The sequence below is a fragment of the Piliocolobus tephrosceles genome, chromosome 10, assembly GCF_002776525.5.
Source record: "Piliocolobus tephrosceles isolate RC106 chromosome 10, ASM277652v3, whole genome shotgun sequence".
Lineage (NCBI taxonomy): Eukaryota > Metazoa > Chordata > Mammalia > Primates > Cercopithecidae > Piliocolobus > Piliocolobus tephrosceles.
Genome location: NC_045443.1, coordinates 117,955,690 through 117,968,494, shown reverse-complemented (window position 1 = coordinate 117,968,494; position 12,805 = coordinate 117,955,690). Strand labels below are relative to the sequence as shown.

Below are 12,805 nucleotides of genomic sequence, written 5' to 3'. Positions count from 1 at the left end.
GACAGAAAGACAGATGGGAGTGGCTGGAGGCCTGGGAGCCGCCCACCTGCCCGCTCAGCCGCGAGGGGGCGCCATCGCCCCGCCCAGCGACGCCCACTGCCCGGGCTCGCGGCGGGGGCGGGACCAGCGTGCGCAGGGGGCGGGGTCAGCAAACTCGCGGGGGTGGGCGGGGGCGGGGCGCGCGTGCACAAGGGGGCGGCCGGGGGCGGGGCGCGCGGCGGGTGCGGGCGCGCGCGGCGGCGGCGCGTTCCGTTCCGGGCCAAGGCTCGCGGCGGAAAAGTTGCGGGGCATAGAGGAGCGGCCCCGGGACGGGCAGCTAGCGCGACCCCGAGCCGGCGCCCGTGGTCCGGCCATGGACGACCTCGGTGAGTGAGCGGGAGGCCGAGGGAGGAGGAGGCGAGAGGCGCACAGCTCCGGGCCGGGCGGGCGCCAGCGAGCGGCGGGGGCCGCGGGATCCCACCCGCGGCGGCCCCGGCCTCAGCTCCCGTCCCTGCCGGCCGGGGCTTCGCGGGGCCGGGATCCCTAACCGGGCCTCAGTCCTGGGCCAGGCCGGCCTCGGCACCGACCGCACAGCAGCCACTCCCCGTCTGGGACGGCTTCACCTCTGGACCCCCAACCTCGGGGACCCACCCCCATCTCCCAGAAGGGCCCCAGGGACCAGCCCGCCCCTCCAGGACCCACCCCGTCCGCTGCAGGGACGGGACCTCCTGGAGCGGACCACCTCGTCAGCTACGGGACCCTCACCTCGCAGACCTCTCCCCACCCCCACCTCACAGATCGACCGCCCAACTTGGGGAGCAACTGCCCGATCTCATGGGCTGCTCCCTCATTTCTTCGACCTGCTCCCCGTCCCTCCAGGGCCGCCCCCCACTTCACAGGATGGCACCCCCCCTTCAGGGATAACCCCTGGGAGCCCACCCCTTTCATTTCACAAGTCAGATGCAAAAGCTGGAGATGAGCGTGTGTGATGACCACACCCCCATTTCAAAGACAAGTTTCCCAGTCTGCCTGCTCTCCTGAACCCCCACTTCAAATCTGGTCACCCCGTTTCAAGGACCCATCACTTATTTTCTCTCACTGCCTTCCCCACTCTGTGGACCAGCCCCCCTCAATTCACAGACCAGTCTGTCTTCTGTGGTATCTAAGTCTAGAACGGTAATTTGGTGAGTCCTGATTCTCTCCCCACCCCCAGATTCTGGTGAAATGCCAGGAGAATGAGGTGGGAGGTGGGCCCCAAGGTATGGCCATCCCTGAACGTGTCCTGGCTGGCAGGGTCCCCTCCACCCTCTCTGCGTCAGGCCCTGCTGGAAGCCATGCAGGTAAAAGAGGACAGGATGCCCAGAACAGAGTTTTACTGTTTTCCTGTTATTGGAGCCCCAAGGCTACTCTTCAGTCCAGTCTTGATCTGGTGTTAGGAGAAAGAAAGCGTCTCCTGGAAGCGACTCTAAACCCAAGGGGGTTGGTGTGGGGGTTCTAGGAATGCCTTGGGTAGCGTGAACGCAGGAGTGGGAGGATTCGCTCGCTCTCCCTCCCCTTCACGCCTGTAGCTGGAGGGCCTTGAGCTTGGGAGGTGAGGAGGGGGGACACGTTTCTTCTCTGTAGGAGCCTTGTCTTTCCTCTCTGGACTGTGGGTGGCTTGTGTGACCACTGATGCTTCCTCTGTCTCAGGCTCTGAGGAGTAGATTCAGCAGACAGGACTGATGGACCTCTACCAAGCAGCGCCGGGCACTAAGTTAAGACTGGCTATTTGTAGGCGCTGGACTTGACTGCTTTCCTCCAGCTTCCTTTTGGGATCAGGGTGCCCCTGAGATCCCGGAGCTGGGGATGGTGTAGGGTCCTGCCTGTTTTGCAGAGTGAGATGGCTGCCAAATGTAGTTCTGCCTTTGGGTCAGGCTTGGCACCCATTTTTCCAGTATGCTCAAGGTTGGCATGGCTTCCAGGCAGGTATTTTTTTTTTTTTTTCCACATAAAAATAGCTCAGCTGGAAGGAGGCTGGGGGATGTTCCTTGAATCCAGGATTTAAGAGTCTCAGTGCTTTCCCAGTGGGAACTGGGAGCAAAGTTACAGTTTCTAAAATGCTGGTGCCGTTCTGTTGCTTCTCCGCAGTCCCCGTGCTGTTTCACGGACTGAGAAAGTCTTTGTAGAGCTTACCTTCGAAATCCGGAGCTCCTGTCTTCTGACAGTCTTCCATTTAGGGCCAGGAAACTGAGTTCTGAAAGGAAAGAGAGCACTGTATACGGGAGAGGGGATTGTAAGGATTTAAATTGCTGTTTGTGGAGTACTTCCCTGTACCTCGATTTGTGGTATCCTCACAACAACCCTTTTATCAGATTCCGCCTTAAAGCCAATGCTATCATGACCACCTGCCTTTTTACAGATTGAGAAAGCTGAGACTAAGAGGTTGATTCTCTTGCCCAAGGCTGCACAGCCATGAAATGACAAAACCATAACTGGGAAGCCCAATTCCTAGCTCCTAGATCTGCGGCTCTTGTATACCAAGAAGCCTTTTTTCCCTGGGGAGGAGGCAAGGGCACTTGAAGGAGGGGTTGCCACTGGGTGATGGCTGTCACCTGTAACCTCTGCTGCTTTCTACCATAGACGCCCAGTTGCTTACATCCGGACTGCCCGATTTCCTTGGCCTGAGCTCCCAAGGGGAAAGCCACGCCTGGCTGACCAGAGCCCAGGGTGGGAGGAATGGGGTGTGCAGGAAGGGAGAGGAATTTGCCTCTGCACTGGGGCCCCGTCAGCTGTCTGGATGGCGGCTCAGCACACTGCCCGTCAGCTGTTTTCCTTAGGGTGGACACAAGGCCCAGACGTGTTGTTTTTATTTTTCTCCTGAGCGTGCTCTCAGCCATGTGCCTCCTGGTCCATAACACAGGGGAGAGTTTATGGTGTGTCCAGTAGCAAGGCCAGAGGGTGCATCACCTCCTCCGTGACTTTGTTTTTTGGTCTGATAAAAAATGGGGAACTCTTCTCCTCCCCATAGCTGCCAATGACAGACTTGCCATGTGCTGTTTAATAAGTTACAAATTTAATAAGTTACAAATTTATAGCTCTCTGAGCAGAAAAATATCAACACAGCACGTTCTGCCCTTCCCTGTGTGTTCTCTCTACTTTGTGCTTTGGGGTGGCTGCTTGGTGGCTTTTCTTATTACTGTTTAGATGCTGGTTTGGCCCGGAGTTCACTCTGTTCGAGTTCTGGCTGGAGTTTCCTGGACAGAGTTCTCACAACACTGAGATGCACTCTGACTGTGTTTTCTAACCCGATTGCTTGCTCTCCCTCTGTTCATGTTCTCAGTGTACTTGGTGGGGGCTTTGACCACAACTGTGGTCTAATCATGATCACATGCACTTCATGGGAGACAGGCGCTGTGCTCAGCGCTTTACAAGCTGTATCACAACCTTTCAGAAACGGAGGTGTTTTGCCTCCACTTTGTAGATGTGGAAACCTGAGCTCAGAGAAGTGTAGTGGTAATGCTGGGATTTGAACCCAGGCTCATCCAATTCCAGATCTGGTCGTCTTAAGCGTTATAAGGTGGTAGGTGCTGGTGACTAACCAGGGGGATGAGCCTTGGGGCCTGCTGAGTAATTGATAGTTACCTTTAACAATCTCTGCCCTAGGGGCCATTCCCAGGAAATGGCAAAGGGTGTGTCCGGTGCGAGACTCGGTAGCTTTGCCTTCCCATCCTCTAGCAGGGGGAACAGCCAGCTGTTGGCAGTGCCCAGTTGCTGCTGGAATCTGGACATGTCTTCTTTCAGCTTCTCAGCAGTCTTGACCCTTTGGAAAACAGTGCCTCATTGTCCTTGGGGGTAGTGCTAGGGGGGCAGAGGAGTTGCCTGGGGCATTGGGAGCTATGGAACCTCCCTGTTTCCATGGAAAGTCTGGACTTTGGGCTTTCCTGTCTGTGGTCCCTCTGTGTGTTAGGGAGAGTCAGGGCACCTAGCTGCTGGGCCTGTGGCAGAGGCGGCATTTACCCAAGCAGCGATGGTGCCCTCCTGGTGGGCTCTGTGTCAGTGCCAGACCTTCTCCTGGGCTTTGTACTACTAAGGGGCAGAGCTGGGATTCAAACCCTGGTGGGTTTGATTCTTCAGCGGGTACCCTTTCTGATACGTGAAGCTGTCTGCTACCTGGGCAGACATAGCTTGATGGAGAAAGGCTCAGCCTACTGGAAGCCAAAGCCCTGTCACTATGGGTTCAAGGTCTTTTGAGGGAATATCTCAGTATTCCTTTTTTTCCAGCTTCCCTAGTGATGGTCATGCATTGAAGAAGCTGGGTGTACCCTTGGCTGGAGAGGCTGATGGAAGGCCAGAGTTATTGGTGAGCCACTGAGCAGCCCTCCTTTCCTATTTCGTCATCACGCATGGAGTATCTGAATCTGAAGCTTCTCTTGGGTCTTTACCTCGCTCCAGAGATGTTGAATACACTTCTAGCCTCATTGCCGCCTTTCCTGGGGTCGTCCTAGTCTGAGTCATTAATAATAGCAAAATCTGCCGGGCATGGTGGCTCACACATGTAATCCCAGCACTTTGGGAGGCCGAGGTGGGTGGATCATTAGAGGTCAGGAATTCAAGACCAGCCTGGTCAACATGATGAAAGCCGATCTCTACTAAAAATACAAAAATTAGCTGAGCGTGGTGGCAGGTGCCTGTAGTCTCACGTATTCTACTCCGGAGGCTGAGGCAGGAGAATCGCTTGAACCCAGGAGGCGGAGATTGCGGTGAGCCGAGATCGCGTCACTGCACTCTGGCCTGGGGACACTTTTCTTTTTTACAGTGTTTACAGAACTTTTTCCCGTAATATTTATTGAGCACTTATTATGTGCAGGCACTGTGCTGGGCACCTTACATGCATTGCTTGTTTGAATCAAGCTGTCCATATGAGGCAGGTTTTATTAGTAGTAGTATTACCACTACCCATTTTATAAGTGAGGAAACAGACACAGAGAGGTGAGCCCACGTGCCCAAGTTCTACAGCTAGTGAATGGCAGTGCTAGGATTTGAATCCAGGTGGTCTGGCTGCTGAGTGGGACTTGCGGCCAACTGTTTTGTACACTTTTTTTTTTTTTTGAGACAGGGTCTGCAGCCTCTGCCTTCTAGGCCCAAGTGATCCTCTTCCCTCAGCCTCCCCAGTAGCTGGGACTACAGGCGCATGCTGCAATGCCCCGCTAATTTTTAAAATTTTTTGCGGAGACAGGGTTTCACCATGTTGCCCAAGCTGTTCTTGAACGCCTGGCCTCAAGCAGTGTGCCCGCATCGACCTCTCAAAGTGCTGGGATTATAGGCGTGAGCCATTGCGCCTGTCGCATTCTTTACTCTTCTGTTCATGATACTGCATCTGATATGAGTTGCTCATTTTTTTTTTTTTTTTTTTTTTTTGAGACGGAGTCTCGCTCTGTTGCCCGGGCTGGAGTGCAGTGGCCTGATCTCAGCTCACTGCAAGCTCCGCCTCCCGGGTTTACGCCATTCTCCTGCCTCAGCCTCCCGAGTAGCTGGGACTACAGGCACCAGCCACCTCGCCCGGCTAGCTTTTTGTATTTTTTAGTAGAGACGGGGTTTCACCGTGTTAGCCAGGATGGTCTCGAACTCCTGACCTCGTGATCCGCCTGTCTCGGCCTCCCAAAGTGCTGGGATTACAGGCTTGAGCCACCGCGCCCAGTCATGAGTTGCTCATTGGTTTGACTGTTTTCTGTTTCTAGGACACTAACATTTTTCTGCCCCCACCCTATTCTCTGTTGTCTTCCACATCTGTCATTTCCCTGTTCTCTGCAGCTTCTTCTCTTTCTTTTGTTCTTTCTTTCTTTTATTTGAGACGGAGTTTCGCTCTCATTGCCCAGGCTGGAGGGCAGTGGCATGATCTCAGCTCACCACAACCTCCGCCTCCCAGGTTCAAGCAATTCTCCTGCCTCTGTCTCCCGAGTAGCTGGAATTACAGGCATACACCACCACGCCCAGCTAATTTTGTATTTTTCGTGGAGACGGGGTTTCTCCATGTTCGTCAGGCTGGTCTTGAACTCCCGACCTCAGGTGATCCTCCTGCCTCAGCCTCCCAAAGTGTTGGCATTACAGGCATGAACCACTACACCCGGCCTTTTTGTTCTTTCTTGGGGACACACACTCAGGATGGGACGCAGGGTCCTGTGGGGAGTGTCTCCTGTTCCAGGGGAGGCCCCACTCCTCCCTCCCTGGTCACCTCTCCAGTCGCCTGTTACTCTTGAGACAGAGCAGTGAGCTTACAGCACCACTGCCAAGGAGAACCTGGGGCAGGTCCCCTGTGGTCCCTTCCCAGCTCCTCTGCTCAGGAATCAAAAGCCTTCCTGTCCCTCCAGCCTCACTGCACCTAAACATGCTCCTTGTCTTTCCCATGTCCTGAGGAGGGAGTTGTTGAAAACTTTATGGTGGAGAATGAAGGATGTCCTATGGGAGGAGGAGAGGAAGAGAAAGAATCAGGAAGCTGAGTTTTCTCAGAAATGTTCGCAAAGCAAGTCATGGAAATGGCTTCCGGGTGCCCTCCTCACCTGGGATGGGCCCCGAGCCTCCATCTACAGCCTCACAGGGTCTGCTCTGCCTTTTGCAGTCTGGGTCTTGTTGGGAGTCTCGTATCTGGCCTCGAGTGTACATTCATATCCTGATAAGTCTTCCAACTAACTAACTGATTGCCTAACCAGGGGCTCAGGGCTGGCCTCTCCAGGGAGGCCTTGGATGCTGGGCCAGTGGTAGACAGAATATGCGGCTGGCCAGGCCCAGTGGAGCCCCAGTGGCCAAATCGTCCCTTAAAGACGGCGTCTTAATGCTTATTTCTTGTGTGATTGTGGTATTGTGGTTTTATGGGAGAATGTTGTTATTGTTAGGTGCATGCTAAAGTATTTAGGAGTAAAGTGTCATGATGTCTTGCAACTTATTTTTTTTTTTTTTTCTTGAGACGGAGTCTCGCTCTATCGCCCAGGCTGGAGTGCAGTGGCTGGATCTCAGCTCACTGCAAGCTCCGCCTCCCGGGTTTACGCCATTCTCCTGCCTCAGCCTCCTGAGTAGCTGGGACTACAGGCGCCCGCCACCTCGCCCAGCTAGTTTTTTGTATTCTTTAGTAGAGACGGGGTTTCACCGTGTTAGCCAGGATAGTCTCGATCTCCTGACCTCATGATCCGCCCGTCTCGGCCTCCCAAAGTGCTGGGATTACAGGCTTGAGCCACCGCGCCCGGCCGCAACTTATTTTTATTTTTTTATTTTTTATTTTTGAGGTGGAGTCTTGCCCTGTCACCCAGGCTGGAGTGCAGCAGCACGATCTTGGTTCACTGCAACCTCCGCCTCTTGGGTTTAAGCAATTCTCCTGTCTCAGCTTCCTGAGTAGCTGGGACTATGAGTGCATGCCACCACAACTGGCTAATTTTTGTATTTTTAGTAGACGTAGGGTTTCACCATATTGGTCAGGCTGGTCTTCAACTCCTGACCTCAGGTGATCCACCTGCCTCAGCCTCCCAAAGTGCTGGGATTACAGGCTGGGATTACAGGTGTGAGCCACCCCACCTGGCCTCAACTTAGTTTGATTTTTTTTGTTGTTGTTGTTTTTTCTTTAGGCAGAGTTTTGCTCTTGTTGCCCCAGCTGGAATGCAGTGGCATGATCTCAGCTCACTGCAACCTTCGCCTCCCAGGTTCAAACGATTCTCCTGCCTCGGTCTCCCAAGTAGCTGGGATTACAGGCATGGGTCACCACACCCAGCTAATTTTTGTATTTTTAGTAGAGACCAGGTTTCTTCATGTTGGTCAGGCTGGTCTCGAACTCCTGACCTCAGGTGATCCGCCCACCTCGGCCTCCCAAAGTGCTGGGATTACAGGCGTGAGCCACTGCGCCCAACTTAACTTAGTTTTAAATGATATGATGAAAAACAGGATGCACACATAGAGGGCAGAGAGCACAAGGGCCATGCATTCACGCAAAGTGGTAAAACAATGATAGTCATTCAATCTAAATGAGAGTACACAGGCCTCTCAACTTCTCTGTGTGTTTAGATATTTTCATAATGAAAAGTTGGGGAAAAGTAAGGAAACCCTGCTTTTCCATGGTGGGCTTGGAGTTGTCGGGCCAAGGTGCTGGCCTGCACCTGCCTGTGGTTGGCCTGAGTGACTGTTGGCCTCCTGTGATTGCACAGATGGTGGGAAGACTGCGTGACCAGAGACAGGAGCTGGGGGGGCCTCAGGTGACAGTGACTGCCGACTATCAGCTGGGAAATGGGGAGCATAGCGCTGTGACCTGTGCAGAAAAAAGGCCCAGAGACAGTGTGTGTCCGTAGGTGTGGAGGCAACCTCATGAGTTATTTGAGCATGATGACATTAATCAGACCAGGGTTGAAGCATGTGAGATGCCGAACTTTGGTTGGAGTTTGAGATGGGTTGTCCAGGCTGGTGGGACACGGAGCAAGACCTTTTTTTTTCTTTTCTTTTTTTTTTTTTGAGATGGAGTCTTACTCTGTCACCCAGGCTGGAGTGCAGTGGGGTAATCTTGGCTCACTGCAACGTCTGCCTCCCAGGTTCAAGTGATTCTTGTGCCTCAGCCTCCCCAGTAGCTAGGATTATAGGTGTGTGTCATCATGCCTGACTAATTTTTGTAATTTTAGTAGAGATGGGGTTGCACCATGTTGGCCAGCCTGGTCTCGAACTCCTGACCTCAGGTGATCCGCCTGCCTCGGCCTCCGAAAGTGCTGGGATTACAGGTGTGAACCATGGTGCCTGGTCAGAGCAAGGCTTTACACAATTCAGGGAACGGTCTCTGGGCAGCTTGAGGCCTGCGGGAGGGGAGGGGATGCCTTTTGCCACACATCATGAACCCCTTATCTGTGGCCAGTGGAATACCATTTACCTGTGGGCAGTGATGGCTGATGGCCCCAGGCTCTTGCTTGTAGCTCAAGTCTGACCATCCAGTTTTTCAGCCTTCAGGCTCCCTCTCCTGGAATCCCCACTCCCTTGGTCCCTTGTGTCTAGTTTGTGCTGACTCAAAGCTGGCCTTCTTGGGCCTCCAGTCTGTTCTGGGGAAATAGCTGCATTCTGGCACCAGTGGCCCTCTTGGCTCTGAGGCAGAGGTGAGGGCCCTGCTGCCTACTAGAAACATTTCGGGCAGCCAGCAGGCTCTCATAAGGGGAGGGCTTCATGCCAAGGTCTTCTTTCAGCCTCATGTCATCTATGTCAGCATGCAAAGATGCCGAGACTGCCACTTTGCAAGGACCATGAGGTCTTCTAGCGAAGGCTCAGAGCTTCACTCTGCCTATTTGAAAGCAGCATGATGTGTGTTTTATGGGGGAGGGGGTGGTGCTGGGAGGAAGCTTTATGTAATTCTTGGCTGGAGCTCAGGTAATTGTTTTAATGAAATGGAATGCAGCTTATTCAGAATTCGCTTGGCAGAAACAGCCATGTTCTGTTCTGTTTTCTTGTTGGGGAGAGCAGGGCACACATTTCCAGCTGTTTTGAATCGTAGAACTCTGGGTGAGCTGGAGCAAGGTGGGTGGAACCCTCCAGGGAGCTCCAAGGAGCTCCAAGGAGCTTCAGGCCGATTCTCTTCTGGATCCCGGTCTGTGTGTATCATTTTGAATGAGCCATGGAGACTTTGGCCTCTTCTAACAACATAAAAGCCCTATTGAGGCCGGGTGCGTTGGCTTATGCCTGTAATCCCAGCATTTTGGGAGGCCGAGGCGGGTGGAACACCTGAGGCCTGAGGTTGGGAGTTCCAGACCAGCTTGACCAACATGGAGAAACCTCATCTCTACTAAAATACAACATTAGCTGGGCGTGGTGGTGCATGCTTGTAATCCCAGCTACTCAGGAGGCTGAGGCAGGAGGATTGCTTAAACCTGGGAGGCGGAGGATGTAGTGAGCCAAGATCAGGCCACTGCACTCCAGCCTGGGTGACAGAGTGAGACTCTGTCTCAAAATAAATAAATAAACCCTATTGAAAGCAGGCTATGAAATGGGCACAATGCCTTCTTTCCACGTTGTTGGGAGACTGAGTGAGGTGCTTAGCACAGTAGACAGATCCTCAAGGATGGCCTCTGTTTCCTCACACTTTATTCCACCCCCCACGTCCCCATCTTTCCACCCCCTTTTATACCTCATGGCCACCATCTTCTGTCAGTGTAGATGGCTGTGGCCCCATGTGGCCCCGAGGTCCCCATCTGCAGGTCCACCTGGCTCTCCTTTTTCTTCTGGTTCCCTTTTTCTCCTCTTCTTCTCTTCTCTTCTTTCTGTTTTCTCACGGGGTGGTCTTTTTCTCTTGTCCAGGATGAAGTACAGTGATCTGATCACAGCTCACTGTAACCTCCAATTCAAGCAATCCTCCTGCCTCAGCCTCCCGAGTAGCTGGGACTACAGGCACGTGCTATCATGCCTGGCTAATTTTTTATTTTTTATACAGCCGGAGTCTCATTATGTTGTTCAGGCTGGTCTCGAACTCCTGGCTTCAAGCAGTCCTTCTGCCTTGGCTTTCCAAAGTGCTGGTATTGTAAGTGTGAGCCACCATGCCTCTTGCCTGTTTCCCTCTTTTTACTTTTCTGCTCTTATTAACTTCAGTTTTTTGTTTTGTTTTGTTTTTTAGACAGTCTTGCTTTGCTGCCCAGAGTGGAGTATAGTGGCGTGATTTTGGCTCACTGCAACCTCTGTCTCCCAGGGTCAAGTGGTCCTCCTGCCTCACCGCGTCACTTCCCCACCCCCCTCACCCCTTCCTCCCCGCCCCCCCCCACCCCCAGCAGTAGCTAAGATTACAGGCACATACCACCATGCCTGGCTAATTTTGTATTTTTGGTAGAGATGGGGTTTCGTTCACCATGTTGGCCAGGCCGGTCTCGAACTCCTGAGCTCAGGTGATCCGCCCACCTCCACCTCCCAAAGTGTTGGAATTACAGATGTGAGCCATTGTGCCTGGCCTACTCTTACTAACTTTTTTACTTTGCTCCTTTTTATTTTATTTTATTTTTAATTTATTATTATCTTTTTTGAGACAGAGTCTTGTTCTGTCACCCAGGCTGGAATGCAGTGGAGTGGATCTCGGCTCACTGCAACCCTGCCTCCTGGGTTCAAGTGATTCTTCTGCCTCAGCCTCCTGAGTAGCTGGGACTACAGGCGGCTGCCACCACACTTGGCTAATTTTTGTGGTTTTAGTAGAGACGGGGTTTCACCATAGTGGCCAGGCTGGTCTTGAACTCCTGACCTCGTGATCTGCCTGCCTTGGCCTCCCAGTGCTAGGATTACAGGTGTGAGCCACTGCGCCTGGCCTGCTCCTTTTTAAATTTTAACACAGCCTGACCCATTCTTCCACATTTGCTCTTTTGCTGAGACACCCGTTTCATCCTTTAGCTGCCATATTTTTTTCTCCCTTCCTTAAGCTCTGCTTGCTTCTCCAGAGACCCTCCCACCTTCTTTTCCCAAGTCTCCTCTGATCCCTGAGTGCAGGTGCACCTGGGTGTTTTCTCAAAGGATTTCTCTGAACTCCTTGTTTTTCTCCTACGCACCTTGGTCAGTTAATCAACTGCATGACCTCTTTTATAACCTGTGTGCTGGTGACTCCCAAATTTATATTTCCACCCCTGACGTGAATTCTATTGTCCAGATTCTTCCGGTCTGCCCGCCAGCAGAGACTCAACTCATTTCCTTTCCACTCTCCCTTCTCATCTACTCCCTTCTCATTTCCTTTCTCCTCTCCCAGGCCCCATCTACTGCCTGTTCTCTGTTAGCGCCCCCTCTCTTCTCTGGGCCTGTATTAGATAATGGGCATTTCTGCAGCACGTTAAGCCTGAGGACATATTTTCACGTGCTTCTTTTTTTTTTTTTTTTTTTTTTTTTGAGACGGAGTCTCGCTCTGTCGCCCAGGCTGGAGTGCAGTGGCGCAATCTCGGCTCACTGCAGTCTCCGCCTCCCAGGTTTAGGCCATTCTCCTGCCTCAGCCTCCCGAGTAGCTGGGACTACAGGCGCCCGCCACCTCGCCTGGCTAGTTTTTTGTATTTTTTTTAGTAGAGAAGGGGTTTCAACGTGTTAGCCAGGATGGTCTCGATCTCCTGACCTCGTGATCCGCCCATCTCGGCCTCCCAAAGTGCTGGGATTACAGGCTTGAGCCACCGCGCCCGGCCCCTCCTTTATTTTTTAAAAAACTGAACCTTAGGCCAGGCGTTGTGGCTCACGCCTGTAATCCCAGCACTTTGGGAAGCCAAGGCAAGCGGATCTCGAGGTCAAGAGATCAAGACCAGCCTGGCCAACATGGTGAAACCCTGTCTCTACTAAAAATACAAAAATTAGCTGGGCATGGTGGCCCGTGCCTGTAATCCCAGCTACTCGGGAGGCTGAGGCAAGAGAATCTCTTGAAACAGGAGGCAGAGGTTGCAGTGAGCCGAGATCGCGCCACTGCACTCCAGCCTGGTGAAAGAGCAAGACTCCGTTTTCAAAAAAAAAAAAAAAAACCACTAAACCTTATTGTGTATATTCGAAGTTTACAACATTGTTGTTATGGAATACATATAGATAGTAAGGTGGTTACTAAAGTGAAGCCGATTAATGTATCAGTCATCTCACAGTTACTTTCCTGTGTGCCAAGAGCAGCTAAATCTACTTATGTAACGAAAATCCCTAGCAGGATTTTCTTAACTTCAGCCCTCATGTCATACATTTGATTTCTAAACTTGTGCATCCCATGTATCTGCTACTTAGTATTCTTTGACCCACATCTCCCCATTCCCCACTTCTGCCCATAGTAACCACTGTTTCATTCTCTCTCTCTCTCTATATATATTTATATATATATGTAAAATATATACATATATTGGACTGGGCACGA

The 12,805-nt window shown here is 52.3% G+C and overlaps 1 protein-coding gene across 2 annotated transcripts in view; it reads left to right on the top strand.

The window, feature by feature from the left end:
- Positions 1-211: 211 nt before the first annotated feature.
- The window catches only part of LOC111537633 (paxillin), a 58,803-nt gene continuing 46,209 nt past the window's right edge, over positions 212-12,805 (top strand). Inside the window, exon 1 of one of the 2 annotated variants that reach the window (XM_023204619.2) lies at positions 212-365. In XM_023204619.2, coding sequence (XP_023060387.1) covers positions 353-365 — 13 coding nt within the window. In that variant the 5' untranslated portion in view covers positions 212-352. The remainder of the gene's footprint in view (positions 366-12,805) is intronic. The other variant, XM_023204628.1, reaches the window with a different exon arrangement.